At 43.9% G+C, this 27,442-nt stretch overlaps 1 protein-coding gene across 2 annotated transcripts in view; it reads right to left on the bottom strand.

Moving 5' to 3' along the window:
- AKT3 (AKT serine/threonine kinase 3) overlaps nt 1-27,442 on the bottom strand; it is a 295,102-nt gene that overhangs the window by 242,106 nt on the left and 25,554 nt on the right. The window contains exon 2 of one of the 2 annotated variants that reach the window (XM_074990078.1): nt 16,028-16,182. In XM_074990078.1, the coding sequence (XP_074846179.1) occupies nt 16,028-16,073 (46 nt within the window). In that variant the 5' untranslated portion in view covers nt 16,074-16,182. Of the gene's footprint in view, nt 1-16,027; nt 16,183-27,442 lie in introns of those variants that run through there. The other variant, XM_074990079.1, reaches the window with a different exon arrangement.

The following is a 27,442-nucleotide window of genomic DNA, read 5'->3' as shown; positions in this document are numbered from 1 at the left end:
AAAAGAGACTCATCCACTTCCTCTTCCTGGTTAGATGGTGTGTAGTAGACCCCTACTGTGGCACCACCCCACCCCACCCCACCCTTTTTTTTTTTAACTCTTTTCACCCTACCTAGAGATTTTGTATTCTATTTCCAGCTCACCCACCATCCAAGAGTATACATTTTTAATATACAAGGCAAAACTTCCTTTGTTTTCCCCTACCTGTCCTTCCTGAGCAACCTACCCTTCTATGCCAATATTCCAGTCACACATATTATTCCACCAAGTCTCTGTGATGCCAACTAGGTCATAGTTGCCTTTTTTAGAATATCATGTTCTTCCTGCTTACCCACCATACTGCTCACATTAGTATTCTGACACCTAAGATATTGATTTGATTTACACACACACACACACACACACACAAATCAATTTTGCCCATCCCTCCCTTATCCCTGCTATAACAGCCTATGCTACCCCCAAAATTTCAACCATTCTTCCAGATCTGCATATTTTTGGCTCCTCTGTGGCCTTTAGTCACCAGCCCCCTTTGAACCTAGCCTTCCTCACTAGGTTAGCTAGTCTGTATCTAAATATGTTCTTCCCTCTCCTCTGTAGATGGACCTCATCTTTGCTTAGCAGTCCTTCTTCCTGGAATAGAATCTCAACACCATCCTTGCAGCTACATATTCATCTCCAGGTTGCAGCTGCCTTCTGTCTGGGCTCCTGAAGAGAACATCACTTGTGCTCTCAGCTTCTTCACCCTTACCCCAGAACACTGTAGTCACTTCTGATATGCTAAGGATCATACCTTCCTGTATCATTAGCACCTACATACATGAGTAGCATGGAGTAGTAGTCAAGATCCTTGCCAATCTCTCTATAATGTCTCAGACACAGGATCCCGGCAGGCAGCATGCCTCCTGGGCTGCCCTGTCAAGGCAACAGATGGGTGTCTCTGTCTCCTTCAGAAGAGTTATCAACCAGCATTACCCCTCATTTCCTCTTGGGAATGGTGGCTCTGATCTTCCAGTGTTGGGAGTATATATGGCTTCTCCACCACCTTAAGAGGTGATTCCACATCACTCATTGCGAAGACAACATAATTTCTCTATCACCATGACGGGTGTGTTGGCAGTAGTGGTGCAAAGCTGCTAGAAGTAATCAACAGCTAGTGTCTTCCCGGTGACAGAGCCATATACTCCTCCCCTGTGGTGTGTTGTTGGGTTGTTTCCTCAGCCTTGGGTGCCTCCATGTGAATACTCTCAAGGAATTACTTGTGAGCTCAGATGCTCCTCAGCCTAACCAGCTCTTCCTACAGTTCTCCCATATTCTCCCTGAGACACTCCACCAGTTGGCACCTTTCATACTGGATGGTCCCCCAAATATGGCTTTCCGAGAGTAGAAAATGCAGGCCACAGTCTCTGCAAATGCATACCAGCACCACTAGAGGAGACAGGTACAGTATTGGCACTGGCCCTTCCTAGCATTTATATTATGCTTCCCTTCCACAAACTACCTGTCAAACTCCCATTTGCAGTCCCTTGTTTGCTAGCTCCCCTTGCTCATTTCACCTTGGGCTTTTTAATGTCTTCTGTCCTAGGTCAACCCGATCCTCATTAACCACACAGGTAAAAGGCGATCATGAGGCTGACTGAAACTGCTCAAAGATGATCAAGGGAACAAAGGTATAGACAATCTCCAGAAACACAGTCCCAACAGATCCTGTAACTTAAATAACATGAAAGAGAAAGAAGAATATGCTACAATTGCACCCCACAAATGACTGTGTCTGTCTAAATATGCTTGTTTTTCAGCCAATGTAGTTAATCTGGTGTGGAAGCAAGACCTCCTCTGCCACTTAAAAGGACAGTTAAGAGTAATCACAATAGAAACTCTAAAGAATTGCCATCATAAAAATATTAGCCCATTATCCAAATCACTTTTCAAGTATTCTGAAATATAAAAGACTTTAAAAAATTATTCCAGGATTAGTACCCTAACTTTTATACACATACCCCAAAAAGGAAATAGAAAAAAAAGTGGGCCCATTAGCTGGGCTTGGATCCAAAAAACTTCATGTCTAGTCCAGATTTCTTCCATTTCAGGTACATGAGTAAATGATGGAGGGGAAACAAAAATGTTTTCCAGCGCAGAGATCACCCATGCAGAGAAACAACACACTTGACCAATGGCTTACACATATTACTTGTCAACCAGCATTGGAACACAAGGTATGAGGATTCTTGATTTCTATTTCTGTCTGATTAAATTGTCCATCTACAAATTACAGACAGACACTGCAACGAATGGCAACACACCCTGCACGGGAGCTCTACAAGAAATGAACCTGTGACCGGTGGAGTTAAAAGACCAGAAATCTTAGCATGGAAACAGCAGCTGCATAACAAACTTCTGAACATAGTCTACCCACTCGAGTGATTGAGCTACAACGTTAGAATGAATTCCCAAATACTTAATTTGGCAAGTTCTTTCCGAAAATGGTGGGGATAAAGCACATGAGAGCTGTATTAGAAACCTGTTTCTATTCCCAGCTCTGACTAGAATGACCTTCTGACAGCTCTCACTTATCCTGAAATGGATGGATGTAAGTTGCTTCCCAGGTAACAGTATGTGGTCTTGACTCAAAGGTTACAAGGAACACAGAGCCTTGTATGGTGTCAAGTATTGGAGGGGTAGCCGTGTTAGTCTGGATCTGTAACAGCAACGAAAGCTCTGCTGAACAGCATCTGATGAAGTGAGTCTGTGCTCATGAAAGCTCATGCTCAAAACTTTTCTGTTAGTCTATAAGGTGCCACAGGACCCTTCGTTGCTGAAGGAACACAGATATATTAACAGTAGTCATCAGAAGAAAAAGGAATAGAACTCAGTTTCCGTACTTATAATTTAGTGTTCCTTCCCTAAATTACAGTGCATTATGGGGAGAGTCTCTCACTCATTTCATTTTCCCCAAGTCATTGGAACACTGAATGCTTCACCATGTGACTTCCAGAACAAAGGACACATCACTTGCAGTAAGTTTCAGAATAGAATTGTGTGTGCTCTGCCAAGGTTGACTACTCCTTGGAGGCTCCAGAATGTCCCACAGAGCTCCTCAGGCTCAAGTTCCCCTTTGTGGGATCCGGATGCCCTTCAGGCCTTTGTGGGGCTTCTCAGGTTTGGCTACCACTTGGGCTGCAATTTTCCTCGCTTGCTTCTTATTGCCATGTGTTTGTCAAAAGAAGAGTTCATTTACAGGAGGTAGAACAGATCTGTACTAACAAGTTAGTCTATAATCTAAATCTACTAATCTTAAATCTGACATTCGAACATCAGACTAATTGATTTTGGTTTTTTTACGGCTATGTCTACAGTATACATAAAAGTCAGCAGCAGATAAGCAATTAAAATTGACATCTCTATGCTTGGCTAACTTGTCTATTTTAACAGCAGAAGGTCAATGGGAGAGTTTCTCCCTTCGACCTTCCTTACTCCTCACATCTTGCAAGGAGTACAGGGGTCGACTGTGACCTCTGAGAGCTCAATTTCGTGCATGTGTGAAATCAAACCCCAGAAGATCCATTGAGTGGTTCAATCTTCCCCGGCAGTGTTGATGTAGCCTGTGCAATTTTCTAGATTTTAAAAAAACTGAACACCACAAAAATTTGATCATGTGGAATCATGTACACTCACATCAGCACACATAAAAAGAAAAAGCTACTTGCCTTGTGCAGTAACCAATTCCTCAATGTCTGCCACTATAGGTTCTCCAGTTCAGGTGCACACAAGCCTCAAGCTCCCAGACAGAGATATTTCATTAGTGTCTTTTCGGCCCATACACATGCTCTACATCATCTCTCATGCCTCAGTCCAAGGATACATAAGATTGAGTGCGTGAACCTCCCTGTGAGCGGCTCCCACTGATGGCAGGGTAGCCTAGTGGCTAGGCCCCATTTCCGGGGCCTAGGGGCCTGGAGTGTGGGTCTTCAGCCCCCACCTTAGAGGCTGAAGGATAAGGTGGGGGCGTGGCCCTGAGAATCTAGTTTCCCCTCTGGTGGGAGAGGCATTCCCTGGAGGAGGGGGACAAAGGCTTGCCCTTTGTCTGGGGGAAGAGTTCTGAGCATCCGCCCTCCAGCAGCCGACCCAGTGGCAGCTCTGCCTCGGGCCTTGCCTCCCTCAGAGCCAGCTCCTGCCTCTTGGCTGGTCAGCCCCAAACTGAGCTGGCTTCCATCTTTTTATGCTCCTCCAGGCCTGACGCTGCCTGCAGGTGAACCAGGGTGGGGCTGATTGGGCAAAAAGACTCAGCTTAACCCCTGCCCTGCCTGGCCTCCCTCTCACACATCCCCCCCCACAAGACCCCCATAGGGGTTTGCCCCTCCCCCAGCCGTGTTCCTTTTCCCCTGGAGAAAAAAAGTCTGTATTTGCATGATCCTTCCCCACATGATGCTGGATCTAGAAGAAGGGTGGATAGAAAGGTACCACCTCATGATTCTGGGGTTTGTCTCCTTCATCACCTGTAGCCAGCACAGAGGGGCATGGTCGGTGATGGGGGTGAAGTGTCTGCCCAGGAGGTAATATCGGAGTGAGTCCATGGCCCATTTTACCAGTAACATCTCCTTCTCTATTACCGAGTAGGCCTTCTCGCTTGGGAAGAGCTTCCTGCGGATATATAGAATTGGGTGCTCTTTGCCTCAGATGTTGGCGTGAGGTGTGCTCTCCCAAATTGTGGAAGGTGATGGTCTATAACAAAAACTCCTTTGAGAAGTCGGGGCTGTACAGGACAGGTTTTCGGCAGAGTTTGGCCGTTAGGGCTTGGAAAGCTTCCTCACAAGCTGGAGTCTACCTCATGCAGTTTGGACTCTCTTTCTTAAGGAGGTCAGTAAGCAGGGCAGCGATGGAGAAGAAGCCAGAGATAAAGCAGTGGTAATACCCTGCTAACCCCAGGAACTGGCGTACTTGTCTTTTTGAGGCTGGAGAGGTGTACCGCTGGAGGACTTGGACCTTCCCCACTAGGGGGAGTACTGTGCCTTTCCTCAAAGCGTAATCTAGGTAGGTGGTCTCATCCCTTACGAGGCGGCATTTTGTCAGGTTCACCGTCAGACCTGCTTCCTGGAGGGACTGCAATGCAGTGGCCACATGTTGTAGGTGAGTCTGCCAATCGCAGCTATAGATCACTATATCATCCAAATATGCCATGGTGTGTTGGCTATGGGGATGTAGAATCTGGTTCATTAAGCGCTGGAACGTGGCCAGAGCACCATGCAGCCCAAAAGGTATGGTCTGGAAATGGAAGAGTCCAAAGGGAGTGGAGAAAGCCATCTTCTCCTTGGACTCAGGCGTGAGGGGGATTTGTCAATAGCCCTTTGTTAAGTCAAAGGTAGTAATGTACTCTGCTTCCCCAAGCAGATCATGCAGCTCATCCACCCAGGGCAATGGGTAGGCATCAAATTTTGACACTGCATTCACTTTCCAGAAGTTGATGCAAAACCAGATACTCCCATCTGGCTTGGGGACTAGGACTATCAGGCTTTTCCAATTACTCCTAGTGCCAGCATTGACCAAAGTTCTTCCTTCCCAACCTCTCTCAGCTTCTGGGGAAAGGGCTGGTGGGGGGGTCTCCTGGACCTTAACCCCTGGTTCAGTCTGGATATGGTGGACAGTCAGGTGAGTTCGACTGGGTTTTGTTGAAAAGACTTGAGGAGAAGTTGGCAACTATCTTCCGGGCCTGAAGCCTCTGTTCCGGGTTAAGGTTGTCCCAACCTGGACTTCCCATGGGTTTGCCACTTCCTCTGCCATTATGTCTGAGATAGAGACAAAAAAAGTCTACATAATTTCCAAAACTGCTGGGTCTTATCCATATAAAATACCCATGTCAACAGTGTTTCTAACATAAAAAGGGAAGGAATAAATAGGCTGGTTAAGATGGAAATCCAACAGCATTGTCTATAAGAACTTCAAGTGGGATCATAGGGAGACCATGTTCTTAAAAAATGTTGTAAATGGGTGGGTCTGCCATCAAGTCTCCAATTTCTCAAACTGTGTAGGCTATAGCTACAAGCAGGTAGAGACCCATAAGGCATCTAAGTACCAAGCTGAGATTCCCAAAGCAGAATAGAATCCTTAACCTAGGGAAAAAGAGTCCACAGACCTTTAATAAATCTCAAGAAATTAAATGTATACACCCACAAAAAAAGAGGAATTAAAAGGAAAATGAACTTTAATCAAAGGTTCTCTTGCTGAGCAAGTGGATTCTAAACCCATAAACCACCTAGGTAGCACACTTGGAGACAGACAATATCTAGGATAAGGTGAAGAACAAGATCCACATCCTGGGAGAGAAGACGAGTGACTTCTGAAAGCACCAGCACCAACTGTATGCAAAAGTGAAGTAGGCAAGAATACAATGCTTGCTTTGGCCAGATCAGTACCTTAAGGATAATCCTATCCTGTCTGATTTTGTTTATCACTGCTAGAATTAGAAGCATCAGGGCAACATACAGAATGGGCTCCTTGTCCAAAGAAAGAAAAAATTGTCGGAGAGGCAACCTAATCATCCTCTTAAGCAGAGCAAGGGGCCTTTTCAGTTGCTAGAAGTGACAAAGAGGTCCACCTATGAAAGTCCCTACCTCTGGCATATACCATGAAGGATCTTAGGAGTCCATCATCCATTCACAGCCCTAGGAAAAGCACCTGCTGAGTCCATCGGCTGTAGCATTCTGGACTCCAGTAAACATTTGGGATCTGAATCTGTTGGTCTATATACCAGTTCCCTTAATTTTTATCTTCAATGCACAAAAAAGGTGATATTTCTCCTCCCTGTTTGTTGATATAGAACATGCACATCATAATATCAGTAATGGTTCAAACTGACTTGCCCCTGACGAGCAGGAACTGGAGGAAGGCTTTTTTTTTTTTTTTTTAAACTATCTGAAGTACCAGCAAACTAATATGGAGAGGTGATCATATGACCCAACTTGGCTGCAGAGGTGTGTTCCCCACCTTAACAGTGATGTAACCATTATCCCAGTTATTTTTGGATCTGGGCAGATGAAAGATGCCTAGGAAGACATTGTGTTGATCTTTCTACCAATCGGGATCTCGCTCTTTCTCTACTGGCTCTGTCAAAACCAGATAACTGAGACAGGCATAATCTTCAAGCAATCTTGTTTGTAGGCGATATATATTTAAAGACCTCAGCGTATCCCTGAAGTCTTTCAGCATGTGCAGAGACTCATCTGTAGTTCAAAGAAGAGCTTCTGGACATCAAATGAAAAAACATTTAATTTGGGTGAATCATCACAAAGAGCAACAGGCACATCCCTGACACCAGGGTGACCTCTTCCCAACTTTTGAGATAGTGTTCCAAAGAATGAAACCGTAAAGCTTCTCAGTTGAATGGCTGTAAACTTAACATGGGTAGAACATCTTAAGTTGAAGTATCCCTGAGACATCTACTTGTTTAGATTTAACTCTGTCTGGAAAGTGTATCAAATCTAAAACTGTTCCAATGCCATTCTTAAATTTCTAAGTTCAGTCTCTGACAGTATGACAACACTATGCTGAGATTCCTTCCAAGACCAGATCGCACTCAGCTTCCTGAGAATTCAGACCCCAGATTTTGTCGCTCAGATTTTTATTTGGCATATAGAAAAGATACGATGAATTGATCAGACTCAAGGAGTGTTGGCTGGCCATTGGGCACACCACACATCCCAAGTTACACAGAAGCCTCCTGTACACATTTACAAAATTATATTGCATTTTCAGACTAGCTTGATAGCTCTGTAGGAATCAGACCTTGTACAGCATGCTCTGTGTACACCCTGTGACCATGTACAAAAATCTTTCCTTCATCTTACATTGCAGGCTTATCTTCTCCATTGTAAGAGATAACCTGGACGTTCCTCCTGAGGCTAATATTTTGTCCATTAGCTTACTCACCCATTTACCACTCTTAATAAGTGCAGGCATTCTGCTTCCAGCCTGCTGATCCATTTAACTTGCTAATCCTGTCTCCCAAGAAATGAGGCCTCACCATGGCTAATTATTCATGTTAAGCAAGGCCTACAACATATTTTTCCTTAACTTTGTTCTGACAACAGATACACCTTTTTTCTGAAATATTCAAAAAATTTCAAAATAAGGCAAACGCTCAGCATGGAAAATGTCAGCTTGAATGGTTGAAGTCTGCTGAAGATACAAGCAACTGAAAGCAGTCTCATAATGGAAAGCACTGGGTCATCTAACTATAGTCATCACTATTTATGCTGTGTATAAACAAGCACGTAAAATGTCATGCATTGTTCCAAAATAAATCAAAATTTTAAAATACACCAAAAATGTCTATATGTACAAAACAGTAAAGAGATATTAACCAAATTAACAAAAAAAAGCCAACTGAAGTAGTCTTGCTTTAAATATTATCATCAGAAATATTATTGTGGATTTCAGATTCATAAATATTCAGGAAAACATTGAATGTCTTTTTTTTTCCCCACAGCTGCCCTTTCTGGCCCCAGCAATCAATAAGAAACTTACCACACATTTTCAAACTAAATCCCCTAGTAAGACTATGAAAACTATGGTGGTTTCCGGCTGCGTAATGAATAGTCAATCAGGTTGTCATTTTCATTCCTCCTAACCATATTCTAATTCATCTTTAAAGTCATTATAGGAATACAACTATCAAAACAAAAAAGCAAGTATCTACATTGCGCAATGAAAAGGGAGATTCAGAATGTAAAGTCTTAATTACGGTAGAAACCAAAACATCTTGTCTGTTTCTACACATACCACTTTTTCCAAAAGTGGCATGCTAATAAACAGCCCAAAATATGCTAATGAGGTGCATATGTAAATTCCTGACACCTCATTAGCGCAAGGTCACATGATTTGGAGTGTGGAAGACTGTGTTCCGGACTCCAAAGCAGTGTGTAGAAGCGTGGCCCCCAGGGGGTCTTCCAGAAGAAGTCCTTCTTCCGGAGGCCCCTTATTCCCGAAAATTTTCAGACAAAGTGGAATGGGTAGAAACAGTCCTTGTTTTTCAGACCTGTAAGTATGCCTCAGTAGACAAGATTCAGTTTACCACTTCTTCACCTGTAGTACATATTATACATTCAAGAACACAATTTCTGTAACACTTTGACGATATTTTTTCATTTTTCCTGTTTTCAGTAGCAATTAATAAAAATACGAAGACTGCAAAATGACCGTCTTGTTCCTTATGCTACATTCTTTAGACAAACCATCTCATTGCTAAAAATTAAAAGTCAATTCAGCACACATTATTACTGGATTTAGTTACATTATGGATCCAGTCACAACATGATCCAGGCAACCTTCTTTCAGCTAGAAAAGATGTGTTGCATTTTAAACTGTCTAGCTAGACATGCCAAAAATATAGCAGCATATAGCACAGAAATCTTGTTGCAAAGTATTATAGCAGTGGTAATAAGTGACACAGCTACCCAACATTGTTATTAAAACTAATTAATAAGGGTCTGAGGAAGGGCAATTTATAACAAGTGCTCTTGTTTTAAAATAGAACTAAGTGATGAAGTCAGATAAATACTAGTTTCTAACTTTTTAATTAACCTAGGTATATACTTTCATCCATTACATATTTTAACTAAGAGGTAGCAAAAGTGAAACATCACCAAAACAGTGAAGTTTCTCCTCTGATTTACATAAAATTAGACTATCAAAAAGTTGACACTGTAATAGAAACAAGACCAAATCAGGCAGTATTCCTAATCAGACAGAAAGACATGACATATTTTTCTGATTATACCACTATCAGCTTCTTAAGTCCTTCCAGAATCAATTTAGATCCTCTTATTTTATAGTCTTCCCTCCTTACACAAAGTGACGGACTGTGAGCATAACCAATTGAGTTTCCTATCCACATGGGATAAAACAATATAAGTTTGATTCCTTAAGACAACTTTCACTAAACAAAAAAATACATATATTCTTTCTATTAATAGCACCCAGATGGCCCTTGTTCCTGAAAATCACTTCTTGGGTAATCAAAAATAATTTTAAAAATCAGAAGCTCAAGAAAACAGTTGATCATTGTTATAACGATTGTTTTTGACGTGTTGGTCATATCTATTCAAGTTATGTGTGCATTGGACATGCATGCACAGCTGTCAGAAAGTTTCCCCTAGAACTACCAACCAGGTCAGCTGAGGAGGTCTCTGAAGTAGCGCCAATGCTAAGCCTATCTACCCAGAGGATCTGACAGCCCCTCAGTTCTGTCTTGCCATCCACTCCGACAATGGGGCAGGAGGGTTGGTTTTGAATGGATATGAGCAACACATCTCTAAGAACAATAGTTACAATGGTGAGCAACTGTTCTTTATTCTCTGAGTGCTTGTTCTTATCTATTTGAGTTAAGTGATACCCAAACTAAGCCCAGGAGATGCCACAGTCAACACGTGGCTGACTCCAGGAGAGTAGCCCCAAACGCTGCGTCTTCTCTAGATTACTGCACAATGACATAGTGAGCCATGATAGTATGCAAAGAGGACCACATAGCAGCATTTCAGGTCTCCTGGAGAGGCTCATGAACCAGAAAGGCAGATGACGAGGCTTAAAGTCACGTAAAGTGCACCATCACAGACAGGCAGAGATTTTTGTGAGGTCGTAACACACCCACATACAGGGCTTGATCCAGGAGGAGAGGCACTGTAACAAAGACAGGAGTCCCTTTATGTGCTCAGCGATGGCCAAAGAGCTAATGGCATGGTCCAGTCAATATAGAAGGCAAGCACTGATCTCACATCAAGAGTATGTGGCTGTTGCTCCCACTGGGAGCTATGAAGTTTACGATAGAAGACAGGCAGGAACCTGACATGGAACCCAGAGACTGCTTTCAACAGAAAAGCCAGGTGAGTGCGGAGTTGGACCTTGTCCTTATGAAACACCAGGCACGGGGCTCAGAATTCAGATACCCTTTCTGGCAAAGGAGACAGCCACCCAGGAAGACCACTTTCAAGGAACAGTAGAGATCAAGTGGACAGGGGGTTGAAGAGAGGGCTCATAAGCACCCGTAGCACCAGGTTAAGGTCCCAGGCTGGGACCAGCTGGTGAACCAGTGGATAAAGCTGGTCCATGCTCTTGAGGAAGCGCCCCACCATGGGGTGCGTAAAAATGAAATGTCCACCCTCCCCAGGATGGAAGGCCAATATGCCTGCCAGGTGAACCTTGATGGACTAAGAAGCAAGGTCTTGTTTCTTCAAGGAAATGATGGTCTAGCACTGCGGGACTGAGGTAGACGCAGGTATGCGGTTACAGTGACTGCACCAGCAACAGAAGTACATCCAATTCTCCAGTTAGGACTGTCGCACAGATCGCTTGCGTCTGCTGACGAGAACAGCAGCTGTCAACCACGAAGTTGCCACACCAGGATGTGAAGAGACTGGAGGTTCGGGTGGCGGAGGAAACCATGGTTCTGCATAATGAGGTCTGGAAGCAGGGGAAATTGAAGGGACAGAAGCATGGAGAGCTCCATCAGTGTGGAGTACCAGTGCTGGCGAGCCCTCACCAGGACTATGAATGCCACCTGCACCTGATTTGTGGACTGGTCCTGGAGGAGCCAGTTGTCCAGACACAGGTACACCTTGACAGCATGGTGATGGAGGAAGATGGCTACTACTACCATGCATTTGGTAAACACCCTGGGGGCCACAGAGAGCTCAAAGGGAAGGGCTGTAAATTGAAGATGCAGATGGCTCACTGTGAACTGGAAGTATTGCCAGTAGAAAGGATAGATGGAAAATATGAAAGTAAGCATCCTTTAGGTTGAGACCAACATACCAATCCCCCAGATCTAGAGAGGGGGTGATGGTGCCCAGAGAGACCATGCAAAACTTGTGAGATACCAAAACTGTTGAGCTCCCATAGGTCCAGGATGGGTCACAACCCACCGTTCACCTTGGGATCAAGAAAATTTTGGGAACAGAATCCCCAGGCCAGGACAAATCAAGAAAACATGGTGCCAGACTGCTGAAGTTGAAATGAAGAGCATGAATCACACTTGGGACACTACTGAGAGGCTGGCCAGTGAGACAGAAGTGGAGAAACTTGATTGCTGTCCTGCATGCCAGTAAGCGTAAAGGACAACGATGATATTGTGAGAATCCCCAACCCCGTATGGAGGGGGCACCTGTTCTACCACCACCAAGATGGGAAGTGCCTGACCCTCCATGAGGAGAAGCTCCCTGTGAGAAGGGTCCCTGAAGAGGGACAGGTGGGGGGAAGTAGGAGGGTGGCATGGAATGTAATGTGATGATGTATCCCAGCAATATAGTCCTGAGGACCCCGCAGTCGGATGTGAATGGTCAGAGTCTGTTTAGAAATGGTAGAGAAGTATCCAGTGGTGCAGGTACCTTGATCTCGAACGTAGCATCAAAAACAATACTTGGATGAGGACTGTGGATTACCCATGACCAGCCAAGACTGCTAGCAAGAGGCTGGTGACATCAGTAACAACCCTTGGCTCTGGAGTGCTGCTGAAACTGCAGTTTAAATGGTTTCTGCTGCAAGGCTGGCATGTGCATATTCAAGGACTTCATGGCACTGTGGGAGTCCTTGAGAGTGTGGAGGTTAGTGTCAGTCTGTTGAGTGAACACCCCTGAAAGTCAAAAGGGAATCCCTGCATTGTCTGCTGGTCCTCTGGAGGAAGCCCGGAAGCTAAAAAGCCAAGCCAAGTCAACCAGCACATGGCTATGCCTGAAGCAATACAGAGGGCTGTAGAGTCATCCACATCAAGAGCCACCTGTAAAAAGACCACCTTGCTCTCCTGCATAAGGGATAAGAACGCCTCCCTCAGGTGCTCAGGTAAAGCCTTTTGAACTTGAGGGCTGTGGCATAAGAATCATAGTTGTAGCAGCCAAGGATGACCAACTGGTTAGCCACCTGAAGCGTAAGGCCCCCAGTCAAATAAACCTTTTGTCCAAAGAGGTCTAAGAATGTCCGGCACCTTCTGCACCAAAGTTGCCACTATCAATGGAGTTGGTGCTGACGACCTGGGTGTCTTGGAGACACACACTAGAGAGTGAGAACAGTGTCAGGCCAAAGGCTGTGGGTGAGTGGAACCCCTTCTGGGCACCGAGACTGGAGCCAAGGATGGTGTGCTACGCACCAAAGACACAGGTGTGGCACCTTGCTGCAGCAGTAACTTCATGAGGAGTTACTGGAGCTGAAAGTCTGGGGCTTAGAACGCCTGCAGATACGGCACTTATCTTTTTGAAGATTTTCACCCAAACAAGGAAGGCAGGAGTTGTGAGGGTCACTTCTTGAAATAGACTTTAAGCAGAGAATTGCTTGAAGCCTTGGGATTTTTCATGCCCTTATCCCCCAAAGAGGAAACACCAGAAGGGGAGAGATCCTACCTACTCTACAAACAACAAACACTAACTGAGCCAAAAAACAATGGTTATGCAAAGGACAGCTATTTACAACCAGCTGAACAGAAAGAGTTAGGGAGTTGTGGCATAGCAATAGGTACTTCATCACACAATGGAACAACCATACAGGTAGCAAGAAGAGAACTGAGCAACTGCCGGATTGGCTGGTTCATATACAGCAGGAGTGAGCTAAGTGGGGGATGGGCCCCCTGAGGGGGGCATGAAATTTCAAAAACGGGGGTGCAAGATGATTGGCTGCTATGTCTCAAGCTCATCCATCTCATTCAACTGCTGAAATATGTCTACGTGGTCACGTTTATATACCAATTAATAAAGTTTTTACATTCTACATACAGTCTTCCCCTGCCTTACAAGGGTAATTCGTTCCTGAAAAACTCTTAGGGCAAATTCTTGTAAATCAAAAATGTAATTACCATTAATTTCAATGGGAAAAAATGTATGTGTTCCTGAGCCCCAAAATTTATACCCATTTACGCTAAAACAATACCAAATCCCATTAAAATGAACACAATTACTTCAACAGTTAACATTAGTTATCATAACACAACCTAACAAGGCATTTTCCCTTCATTAATTACTCTACAATATGTCTGTTTACCTGCAGAGACAGGTGAATAGAAATTGAAGAGCACCTGGGACGGGGGCGCAAAGCCAGGTAGCTGCCCATGGCTGCAGAAGCTGGGCTGGTGCAAGGGGGCAGGCAGGGCAGAGCAGGGCACAGGGAGGCAGCCCGGACTGAGCGCAGCTTAGGTTAAGTGGGGCGGGCGCAGCGTCGGGGGCTGGCCGCACGAGGAGCTAGGCAGGCACAGGAGGCCCCCAGTTGGCAAGGGGCGATGCCTGGCTCGTGCGGGGCTGCGCAGCGGCGAGGCCCCACCAGCAGCAGCCAAGGCGCTAAAAATGCAAAGGAACGCCACAGGCGGCAAGCGGCGCCCAAGGCACAGCTGTGCAGGGCGGGCAGCGGCGGACCCCTAGCCGCCCAGGGAGTGAGCAGCAGGGAAGGGGCCAGGATGGGCTGTGCGCCCAGCAGCCACATCTGGCAGGAACACCTGGGAGCCTGCGGCCGCCAGCTACACTGGGGCGCACCACTGTTGCAGAGCTGAGGCAGAGACTCAGACCAGCCACAGGTAAAGGCTGGCCGGGGGCTCCGGGAAACCGCCACCAGGCGCTGCGGACAGATGCGCCAGGCGGGATGCAGCTGTGGGCAGCCGTTGCCTGGAGCCACAGCTTTTCTCCCGCTGCAGGGCATCCGCGTCCTGCTGAGGTGCATGAAATTGAAATCGACCTCGTACATTCGAGGAAATGCCTCATAAGATAAGGTAGGGGTTTTAAATCAAACCCCTTGTAAACGTGAATTCTCATAACCCGAATGGGTGTCTCTCGGGGTATGACTGTACTTATTTTTTTTATGTGCGCTGAAAAGGTATTTTCATATGAACATAACTGAAAATTCATGGGCCCAACATAAAAACTTTGGTCATTCCTGATATATAGGGTTCACATAGGCACCACTCCACAGAGCTCCCCAGCCAACCCAGCTGGTAGTTGCTAGGGAAAACTTTCTGACAGCTGTGCACAAATAGATATCAACAAGCACTCAAAGAAATAATTTGCTGATAGCAGAAATTCAGATCACTGTTCTTTTGCTATAGATTGAACCTTTCTTATCCAGATCACTCTAATCCGTTGTCCAGCATGATTTTTTCTTTTTTTAAAAGTTAGCTGAATGTCAACTTATCATAGGTGTGTCCAAATTTCTCATGACCTATGAAGTTTGTTTATAACCACCAGTGCTGGCTCTCAGTGTTCTGTTATTTAGTTACAAATTTACCCCTAAATGTCTTCTAAGAGCTCAGTAAGCAGTGAGAGTGTGGGTAATGTTCTAGACAATATTAGCCCCCTGTGGTCTGGAAAATTCTCTCATTCAGCACCAGTCAGGACCTGAGGGTGCTGGACTAGAGAGGTTCAACCTAAACTATTTACTGATTTTTTTCCAATTGTTTTACCTTTGCTTTAGTTTTTCACCTATACCCCCCACTGTAGTTTTTCCAGACATCCAGTCATTACATTTGTTGTAAATATAGAAATAGGAAAAATGTTTTCAAGAAAACTTCCTATAGTCATTAAAAAGGAAATCATGGAACAACACTATCCTTTGCCTTCTGTGCTCTCATCTGATTCTAATGCAGTGGTTCTCAAAATGTGGGTTAGGACTTCAGAGTCTCATTTTAATGGGGTTACCAGTGCTGAGTTACTGCCCACTCCCTTCACTGCCTAAAGTTGAAGTTCAAGGGCTTCAGTCCCAAGTAACAGGACTCAAGTTACAGGCTCCCTGGGGCTTAAACTTTGCATACAAACTCCCGCTCCGCCGCAGGCGAGAGGCTTGGGCTTTGGCCCCACCGCAAGGGACAGCAGGACTTTGGTAGGCTCTGGCTTCTGTCCCTACTGCTGGGGTCATGTAAAGATAGAAGATATGTCACATTAAGCGACAGAGGGTATTTTACTATTAAATAGGAAGGAACATTCCAGCACACTATTAGACTTTTCAGGTGCATACTATCATTTCTGATAATGGGCTACACTCTAGAAGAAGCTTCTATTTATTTGGAACTTACCCCTCTTCTGAACCCAGCCTTCTTTCACAATGGTAACATCGCTCATGATGGCTCCACTCTGAGCCCTTAATTCAGAGAAAAGTTCTGTTGAGTTACCAGCTTCAATGTTTGGCTTATCTTCTGATGCCCTTCCCGGTCTCTACTGACGAATCAGCCTGAGGAAAAGTATTAGAGAAAATTTTTAACTCTTTTCAGTCCAGCAATTAAGTCTTTACAAATGTCTCCCACTGACTGACCCATATTAAAATAGTGCCTGTTAAAACAATTTTTAATAGCACTATAAGAAAAGTACTTCTCTGGTCTTATGTCAGGTTTCAATAATAAACGGAAACTTCAACTAAAATACAGTTATTATTGCAAACAAATTATTATCACCTACATACCGATTGTAGTAGTGGTTCCCAGCCTTTTCAGTAACATGGCACACTTCAATGAGACAAACAATTACTTGGCACACCCACTTTTTTCAGCTGAATCAATTGCTCATAAACATCACATTTACTTACATTTTCTATGGTTACAGTCTTATTAGAGAGGTTTGCAACATAGTGCATACAAGAAGCTAAACAAGGATTAAATGCATTACTGTTTCAAATCTACCACAGAATGCATTCTGAAGCTGCGTCTACACTACGAGATAAATTCAAATTTATTTATATTGGATTTTCTAATTTTGGAATTTATAAGTTTGATTTTGATCATCCTCACTTCACACTGCTCCCCACAAAGTAGAGTCATTGCTGCCACACGCATATTGGCTAACATTAATAGCTGCAGTAGTGCATTGTGGGAAGCTATCCCACAGTTCCCTCATCCCCGTAGCATTCTGGCTATGCTCACTGGTCTTGATGTCATCCTCTCCCGTTGCATTTTCATCATTCTCCTCCCGATCCCTGAAAATATGTCGATCCATTGGAAATAATGCAGAACACACTCAAAATTACAAGGAAGAATTTTTGGTTTCCCACTACATTATATCGCCAACATGGGTGCAGCAACTGTATTCTCAACTGGCCATCCATCCCACCTCTCACCATCGCAGAAAAAAGAATTGTTGATTTTCCCCCGGCAGCAGGAAGCCCAGGTATGGGCCAAGTGTGTTGGGGGGGAAGTTGCTGGACAACCAGTTGAAGTATTCTCCCCCCAGCAGCAGCAGCAAGCCCCTTAGCCAACAGGGCAGACTTTTTCCTGGTGGCAGTAGCGAGCCCAGACATGGGCCAAGTGGGGGGTTGTCACTGGATGACCAGTTGAAGCATTCTCCCTCATGGGCAGCAACAGGCCCCTTGGCCACCAGGGGAGACTTTTCCCCAGCGGCAGCAGCGAGCCCAGGTATGGACAAATGGGGGCGGGCTTCCTGGATCACCCATTGAGCTGTTCCTTCCCAATGGCAGCAGCAAAGCCCCCAGTATTTTAACCGCTGGGCGAGACTTCCTCATGGCAGCAGGAAAGCCTCCAGTATCTTAACCACCGGAGGAGACCTCCCCATGGCAGCAAAAAGCCCCTGTATCTCAACTGCCGGGGGAGACTTCCCCATGTCAGCAGCAAAGCCCCCAGTACCTTAACCACCAGAGAAGACTTCCCCATGGGGGCAGCAAAGCCCTCTCTTTCTCACGCAACTGGCAGCACTGCCAGCATCAAACAGCAGGCACATCCTTTTATTGGGTTGGGTTAGGGGCTACCCACGTAAAGTGCCTGAGCGTGCGAAAGACCCAGACTTGTGTGGCACCTGTGGGGGAGGAAAGGGGGTTTGCACACACATGCAAACCGCTGAGAAGTTTCTTGAAATGTTAGGCGTGCACAACCCCCAGCACAGCCTTGTGGACACGTGGTATGGCAGGGCAGGGGCTGGCGCCAGGCAACACAGAAAAATATAGCAAGCGTACAGGCAGTTGCGAACTCCTTGCAGGGGCTATCTGAATGGGTAAATGCACTTATCCACTAACAGCACAGAAAAAAAAGAAGCCATTTCTCAGGCTCTCATGAACTAACATAAGCCAACAGCTACAGGCTAGCTGCTCCCACTTAGAAAAATCAGGCTCTTACTGTTACTAAAGAGCAGACACCAGAGCACAGCAGTGACAGGGGCATTGTGGGTTACATATGAGACACCTCTGGAGATTAATAAATTTGATTTTAAGACGTGGCTCTTCCACAGTAGTCTTTAATCAAACTTCTGAATTTGAGCTTGACACTGTACCTGTCAACTAACCGCAATTTTGTAATCTCAAGATGAGTGCACCTAAAATCAAGCTAATGGTCTTTACAATGAAGACAGTCATGTGGTAAAATAGAGCTAACTGAATTAAATTTGCATTTATCTCAGCATACATGCAGCTTTAGACAGCGAGCATAGACGCATGTTCATAATCTGCTCAACACCATGCTAGGGATGTTGAGTAAACTAGTGACCACTTAAAGCAGGTTCTCCTCCCTTCCAACTCTTTTGAGCCAGGCGCGGCATTTAAACCATGTCCCAGCTGCAAAAGGCTCCTACTCTCCTTCCCTCTCCCTTGCCACAGCAGCGAGTGGGTGCAGGCTCCCCACCAGCTTGTTCAGGTCAGGAAACAGCAATTCAGCTGTCTCCCTCTGTGAATGGGGTCCTACAAGCTCAGCATTTCCCCTAACAGTAGCTCTGCAAAGAGCCACAGAGAAGGGAAATAGACAAAATGTTATGGCACACATGGACAGTTCTCACAGAACACCAGTGCACCACAGTAGACTAGTTGAAAACCACTGGGCTACAGAGTTTTGTCCAACTAGTGACTGAAATGCAACTAAAGGAAACTGTCAATGGTGCTGGGAGATACAGAGTTGGACCTACAGCCCATTTTCCTGTTTCTAGCATCCATGTAATTCACCAACTGATTTATCGTTAAAGTTTCAATGCTCTTATTTCCTTTTTTAAATAAATAAAAAGTGCTAAGTGCACAGCACTCGTGAAGAACAGCAAGAGATTGGCACATCACACATACTTATCAGAACATCACACATATATATCAGATGTTATTTAAAGAAATATTTCAGTGTGAAGCTAGTTAGGGATTAAAAATGAGAGCCTATTTTTCCCATGACTGCTGAAATATGCTTTTAGCTGATTTGTAACTTTAACAAATACAAGGTTATGAAAACATGGTCCATATCCTTCCCAATCCTATCCAACATAAACCCTTAACACCACTTAAGAGAAAGAAATTAAAAGAATCATATTGTCTACAAAACATCTCTTCTATAAAAGAAAAAAGATACACAAACACGTAAAAACTCTTAGGAGTTGACATCAGCGGAATAAGGCATAATTCTAGGGCAGTGACTCCCAAATTTTTCAAGACAAGGATCTGTTTTGTCAATTCAGGAAGACCTTGTGACCAAAGGCAATTCAAAACCGGCAGGTGGGCTCCCCCTGAGAAAAACACATCCCTCCATCCCCCCAGTTTAGACCCCACTCAGCCCCAAAATGCCCCTGCTCCCCACAGCTTAAACTCCTCTCAGCCCCCTCCATCCCTCCCCCCCCCAAAGGTTTAAACCCCTGTCAGCTAGGGTTGCCAGATTTTTGGAAAACGTATGAAGGACAGGCAGCCCCGGCCGTGGATTCCCCAGTCGGGGCTGCCTGTCCTATATAAGATTCCCAAAAACCAGAGCAGGGACTCTGGCAGCCCTGCAGCTGGGAGCCGGCTCAGAGACAGAGACCTGGCAAACAAAGGAGAATCCCCTCAGCCTCACAGCTTTAAGCCGGGTGGGGCACTTAGCCCTGGCTAGCAGCACAAGCCACAGGACCCTGGTCGAGGGGGCAACCCCCTCAGCTTGAAGCTGACTGGGGCGCTGAGCCCTGACGGGTAGCGCCAGCTGCAGGATCCTAGGCAGGAGAGCAAGGAATCCCACAGCAACACAGTGGGAACCGGCTGGGGCCTGGAGCCCTGACAGCCTCCTTTGCCCCCGCCATCCACAGGCTTAAACCCCATCCCACCCCCTACCTCAGAGCCACTGCTGACCACCACTGCTCCTTCGCTGGGCCACCTCCTTCCCTGCCTGGCTCTCCCCAGCCCTCTTACTCCCTTCCCCTCACATGTAGCGGGGCAGTTCCCTGAACCACAGGCTCAAATGGTACAGAGTTTAATTGGTTTATGGGTGGCATCCATCCTGGCAGCAGTTAAACCAATTAAATTGAGTTCCATTTCAGCACAGCAGGGCAGAGACTGGGAGCCAAGAAGGAGTTAAGTGGCTGCAAATGGCTCCTTAAGAGTCAAGCCAAGACCCTTCGAAAATCTAACCGTGACCCATGTTTGGGTCCCAACCCCTAGGTTAGGAATCCCTGATCTAGGGCATGAAGAAGTACATATCTTCCCACAACTTTCAACCCAGATTTTGGAAGGTAGGAGAGGGTAGAACCAAGCCTTATATCCAGAAGCACTGCTTTCAGAAGCCATACTGTTTCCTCCTAAACAACTCCCTCTACGGGCCTGCACCATATTATGAGAGAGAGACTAAGGCTATGCCTACACTAGGCAAAGTAAGTCAACTACACATACCCATTCTAGCTATGGCAACTGCATAGCTAAAATTCACATATCTGTGCTTGGCTAACCTGGCCGTCTCCACTGGGGAAGGTCCACAGCAGAGTTTCTCCCTTCAACCTCCCTTACTCCTCACATCTAGTGGGAGTACAGCGGTTGACTGTGACCCCCAAAAGGTCAATTTCACACATCCATAATTGATGTGCAAAATTGAACCCCCTGAAGATTGACCTTTAGCAGGTCAATCTTCCAATATAGCGTAGACATAGCTTACATCAGGGACTGGAAGAGAAGGGGTACAGAAGATGAACTTCCCTGATGGGGGAAAGACATGCATGCACATAAGATACAGGAGACACAAGCTCTGGCACTGGAGGGTAGATGCACTTTCTTGCTTCTATATATTTTGTTTTATAATCAGCTCACTAAATGTAAATGTGTGACAGAACTAACGCATGCATGGGATAGGGGCTTTATGATTAAGTTTTGTAAAAATAATTAAAGACAGGATAAGTATTTTAACATTAGGCAAAAGTTTAATGGTGTCCCTGGAAGCTAAATATGAATTGACTTTTTTTTTTTGGTAAACTAGAAAGAAATTGGAATGAGAAACTTCTGCTGCTGCTACTAACTAGACATTTGCAGTTATATCACACTGTATCAACTCAAAGTTTTTCATAAAATCCAGAGCTATATACACATGAATATGAATAAATGTAAACTCAGGTAGTTTTCATAAACTATGTTTGATTTTCAATATAATTAACGGTTTTAAAGTCTGTTAGTTAAGCTGTTCATTTACATACACAGAATACTAGAAATCATAGAATACACTCATCCCTCACTATACAAGCACCATTCGTTCTTAACTTTTTGCTCGTAGACAAAAACTCGTAAGAGGGACACTAAATTCCTACTAAAATACGTGTAAAAGTCTCTGATTGGTTCCAAGTGCTCGGAGCGGCAGCAGGTGGTGCTGCTTCTGAAAGGTAAGTGAACCTGGGGGCAGTGTGGGGACATGAGTGGGAGGGAGGATTGAAACATAGTGGCAGATTGGGTCCGTGGGGGGGGGGGTTAGGCTGCAGCAGCTTAGGTGCACGGGGGACAGCAGGGAGTTTATGTTGCAGCAGTTTCGGTGCGGGGGTGCAGCGGGGATTGAGTGAACTAAGTGAGGCATATGAGTTCCTGGTTTAAGCGAGTACTCGTAAATAAAGTACTCATTTAATGACGGATGAGTGTATTAGGACTGGAAGGGACCTCGAGAGGTCATCAAGTCCAGCCCCCTGCCCTCATGGCAGGACCAAGTACTCTCTAGACCATCCCTGATAGACATTTATCTAATCTGTTCTTAAACATCTCCAGAGATGGAGATTCCACAACCTCCCTAGGCAATTTATTCCAGTGTTTGACCACCATAACAGTTAGGAACTCCCTTACACACATACTCCCTTACTACAAGACATGCCGATCTACTAAAAATAAAACTCCCTACCTTGTTTAGTCATCTTATTTGTAAGCATAGCCCAGCTAGTAACACTAACAATTACAATTTATTGGCTGAACTGTAGAAGCCACACAAAAAATCACTTTCCACTTTAGTAATATGAATTATTGACATTTGTCAAAATGACTTAATTGTGACCATAACTTGAAATTTCAGTTGAGATTTTCGTTCTTCATTTACAAAGTGATGGGGAAATAAGAATGACGTCACTTTTAAGCTGAGTCATAATATTTTCTAGAGTTTAATATTAGATAAAGGTAACTTAAATGGACTGGAACAGCTCTACTCTCACAGTAAATGCATATTTTATGGAATTAGTGCCCATTTAATTAAAATGCCAAATCAAGACATCTAGTAAACATATACGTAAAGTTTATGCCATATTTATTAAATATTTGCACTTTCTATTGTCATTGTCTAACTGTACATTGTATTACTGCTCAGAGCCAGTTGGGAAAGTGAAAGGGAATAAAATTGTATGTGCAACCAGCAATTTGTCCCTCCAAAGTTTGGTTAAAAACTATTCCACTGTAAATAACTTAAACAGTTGCATGTTATCATTTGGTTTTTATTTCTTTTGTACAGATGCTAGAGAAAAGGTTACGTTTGGACGGATACTATGCCGTAAAAAATAAAATCTGACATGCGACAAATATATTTTCCTTATGCACAGATTTATTACATAATAGATAGTACATTTAGTTTACAATTGTTTTCACCTGTTTTTCGGAAATACACATATGGATTTTCCATTTTTTGTTCAGACACTGCATCATAGCTATACACTATAATGCGCAAATTCTGCAAATTCCTACACTTGTGTTTAAATCTAACCATAAATGCAAAAGCACTGGGATACATATACTCCAGAAAAACACCTAAAACAAAGATTGTGTGTGGTTTGTTTGCACTCCTATGAACTCCTATGCACTCCTATGCACTCCTATGTTTAATTATACAAATTTTCCTTATGGTAAAGACAACAGATTCTCATCAGCAGACTCAAGGCTCTCTCTCTCTTTTTTTTTTTTTTAAACTACTGTGTCTTTAAGTTCTCCTCTTAAAATGCAACTGCAATTGCTCAGTATAATCAATTTCTATTTAAACTTATTAAAGTTTACTAGCAGGACCTGCTCCTTTGGGGTTGCTACAGTCAAAGTATTTATTTGCACATGTAGAACTGGTTGTTTCTAATATGAAAGCCAACGTATATCTTCAATCAAAATTTATTTTGTCCCATTTACTAAAAAGTACATCAATCTTTCCTTCAAACACTGATTGTATCACTTCTGTATACACAACATTTCAGGTAAGCACATTGTTGGACATGCCTGGGGGGGGGGGTAGTGGGAAGGGCTGGAGATGGGAAAGGGAACATAAAGGTGTAGCGGGAAAAGGGGAAGGGGAGAGGGGCTGCAGGGTCCGCAGTCAGCAGGTAGGCATGCGTGGAGATGGGTTGGCAGCAAGTGGAGGGGGGCTACAGTCGGGGGCAGTAGGAGGGGCTCAGGACAGGGGGAGAGAGCACAGAGACATAGCAGGAAGAAGGGAAGAGGGAGGGGCTGTGCAAGCCCACAGCTGGGGAGCCCCCAGCTGTCAGCAAGATGGGGAGATGCAGTTGGGGGGGGGGGCTGATGCCAGGGAGGAGGAAGCACAGAGGTGTAGTGGGAAGAGGAGGAGGGGCTCTAGGTTCTGCAGTCATGGGGAAGGTGAGCAAGCAGACGGGCTGGTGGTGAGCCGGGGGGGGGGCTGCATTTGGGGGTACAGTGGAAAGGGATGGGGGGAGGGAGCACAGAGGTGAAGTGGGAAGAAGGGAAAGGAGGGCTGGGAATGTTCATGACTATAGAGGGACAGACGGATGCCTCTCCTTTTATTATAGTATAGATAGCTTAGGAAATTCACTCATCTATTTGATATTTCACGTATGACTCAGAGAATTTTAACTTGTGCAATTCACATTATAGTTTTAAAATAACCAGAGAGAAGTGAAAAACCATAAAGACATATCATTGCACATACAAAAATATTTTTCGGGAAAATACTGAAACCTGCTTCATTCTCACAGGAGACTTCATTCTGTTCTTTAAGAAGACTGAGAACCCATTATTACCCACAGTAAATACCAGTCTCAAAATAGGTAATATGTTATGATACCTTCATTACAAAAGGTAGGGAATCATAGCAGCCTATTCTGTACAACCTGCTGCTCATTTCTCTGTGAGCTAAAACTCTTTTTGATACCTCCCAGGACACCACATGGTCCCCATCCAAGATTTTTCTTCTTTTTGTACAGCCAGCAACTTTTCCCTTCAAGGCCTGCAGCTATGCATCACCTGGTAACCTCCTTAAAAAATATGCCCTATAAATCAAACCGTTTCTTTCATAAAAATCTCTTACTAGCATTTGCTGAGCTCCTATGTCAAACACCATTTTTATTGGTTACAGTGTTTATCAGTATTTTCAGAATTCTTTTACAATCACATAATTTCAAGGAGTGCAGTTTACAGATTATTTCAATGTCCACATTTCATGGTTATAATTTAGCACAGACGATGTGAAAGAAACTGTCAGAATTTAGTCTTTAGATTTACGTCCCTTCTCATCAGATGTTTAGTCTTCCAGAATGCCACTCTGCATCTTGAAGTCAACACCAGAAGAGCAGAAGCAAATCTCCCATCTTCTGTAACAATGCTCCCTCAGTAGCAATAATTTCTGATTTTCTGTGCGGCTGTGTCATTCCCTGGAACTGTGTAAGTCTTCCCAAGAGCTTTTGCTTACCACCAGTTTTTGTCTTCTCCATATTCAACTCCAGACGACATTCATTAATAATCTCTACTAACTTGACTACCTTCTGATGCCAACCAATAGAATGGTATCATTTGTACAGCAAATGTTATTCAACTATTTTCCATTCATTTTAAAACCTCTCCATTTCTTTTTATTAATTTAATCAACCACTATAAATGTTGAATGAAGTCTCTGATATTCAACTGTGTCTCTCATTCCTCTCAATCTCTACTCAATTTTCATTTTCATCTACTGTTATATTCAGCTTCTGATTACAGTATAATAGTTTTATCATCAAGGGAGGGGAACAAGGAATCCAGGGGGCTGCTGCAATAGGCAGCAGGGGGATTAGATACGGAATGAGGTCCCAGAGGCCCAGGGAAATGGATGGAGACAGTGAGCAGGGTGGGGGAAGTCAGGGAGTTAACCATCAGACATAACAGGAAACAGCCATCTCAGCACAACACACAATGCACTTGTTATGACTAGGCTCAAATTAGACACACAAAGAGAGGACCAGGCCACACCTGGTTGCTTGTAAACCTACAGCTTCCCCTAGTCTTCCCTCCATACAATTTCAAAATCAGTTGTGGCCCTCGGGGCAAAAAATGTGCCCACCTCTGATCGAGACCATTCCTGACAGTATGGCCAGTCTAACCTGCTCCAATGACTGAGATTCCACAATATCCCTAAACAAGAGGAGCGCTTAACCACCCTGACAATTAGAAAGTTTCTCCTAATGTCCAATCTAAACTTCCCCTGCTGCAATTTAAACCTATTGCTTCTTGTCTTATACTCAAAAGTTAAGAAAAAAGTATTCTCCCTCCTCTTTGTAATAAATTTTTAGGTACTTAAACTGTAATATACCACACCTCTGAAGTTCTCTCTTCTCCAGACTAATCAAGTCATTTTTTTCAATCTTCCCTCACAAATTAGGTTTTCTAGATTTTTTTCTCTCTTCGTTGAACCTTCTCCAATTTGCCCATGTCTTTCCAGAAATATGGTGCCCAGAACTGGACACAATACTCCAGCTCAGGCTTAATCAGTCCAGAATAGAATGGAAGAATCAGGTCTTTGGTCTTGCGTACCACACACACTTCTGCTAATACACCTAAGAATGATCGTTGATTTTTTGCAGGTGTTACTCTGTTGTTCAGCCTCTGGTCCACTCCAGTCCCCAGATCCCTTTCCACAGTACTTCTTCCTAGGCAGTCATTTCCCATTTTTGGTATTTGTGTATTTTGTTCTTTTCTAAGTGGAATAGTTTGCATTTGTCCTAACTGAATTTCATCCTGTCTACTTCCAACCCTTTCTACATATCATTTTGAATTTTAATCCTATCGTTCAAAGAACTTGCAACTCCTCCCTACTTGGGATTGTCTGCAAACTTGTCAAATGTACTCACTCTGCCATTATCTAAATCACTGATGAAGACATTAAACAGAACTGGACTCAGAACTATTCCTACCAGCGTGAACAGGAACCACTGATAACTCCTCTCTGTGAACTGTTTTCCAAACAATTATGCACCCACCTTAAAGTAGCTCTTTCTAGGCTGTATTTCCCTAGTTTATTTATGAGATCAGGCAAGACAGCATCAAAAGCCTTACTTAAATCAAGCCATTAGATAATGTTTAACCTCTTAGGCAAAAGACCAAGACACAATACTACATATACCGCTTCCCCTCCCACCATCCACAAGACCTGTCAACCTACCAAAGAAAGTTATTAGATTGGTTTGACATGATGCATTCTTGTCAAATCCGTGCTGTTACTTATCACCTTATCTTTTTGGTGTTTGGAAAATTACGGAGCAAATAATTAGTCAATCATCTTTCCAGGTGCAGAAGTTAAGATGATGAGTGTGTAAGGACAACCCAGGGAATTACTTCTCTTTTTATAGATGGGCACTATATTTGCCATTTTCCAGTCCTCTGCCATCTTCCTGTCTTCCGTGACTCTTCTAAGAGAATCACTAGCCACTCAGAAATCTCAGCCAGCCTTTTTAAGTATTCTAGGATATACTTCATACAGGCCTGGTGAATTGAAAACACCTAACTTGTTGAAGTAATTGTAACTTCTGTAACTTTAAATAGGTACACATTGATATTTCTCGTTTGGTTCTATTTACCCAATTAGATTATTTACATTTCTCATTCAGTTAGACTTCAAATAAAATGATACAGAATAAGTACAGAGTAGCAGTCTTCCATATTCCCCTTTTTCTGTTATTCATTTCTGAGCTTTAATATTGTCCTCCTTTCCATCAGAACAATACAAGAAAATAGGAATTAAAATATAGTATATATAAAATGGGCAGCGCAGGGCAATATTTAAGGGAAAAACATTTTTTCCTGGTATATTAAAAACTTTTACCACACTCTATTAAACAAAGATTCTTTTATTTGGAAAAAAAAAAAAAAAAGTATTACATCACATTTCTTAAGGAAATGCATCGTTCCTAAAAGACCTATTTTAAATGAAAGTGATAAAGGTTTAAACTCCAAAATCCAGCACCTCTCTCACCTCGCAACATTCATGCTCTGGCAGGACCACAGATCTTGCAGTACCAGAGAGTCCCGGGACTAGGAGGGGACAGGGCCAGTCAGACCAGCA

Source organism: Carettochelys insculpta, chromosome 3, assembly GCF_033958435.1.
Source record: "Carettochelys insculpta isolate YL-2023 chromosome 3, ASM3395843v1, whole genome shotgun sequence".
In the NCBI taxonomy this organism is placed as follows: domain Eukaryota; kingdom Metazoa; phylum Chordata; order Testudines; family Carettochelyidae; genus Carettochelys; species Carettochelys insculpta.
The sequence above is the reverse complement of the archived record's forward strand: the minus strand, read 5'-3'. Positions and strand labels throughout refer to the sequence as shown.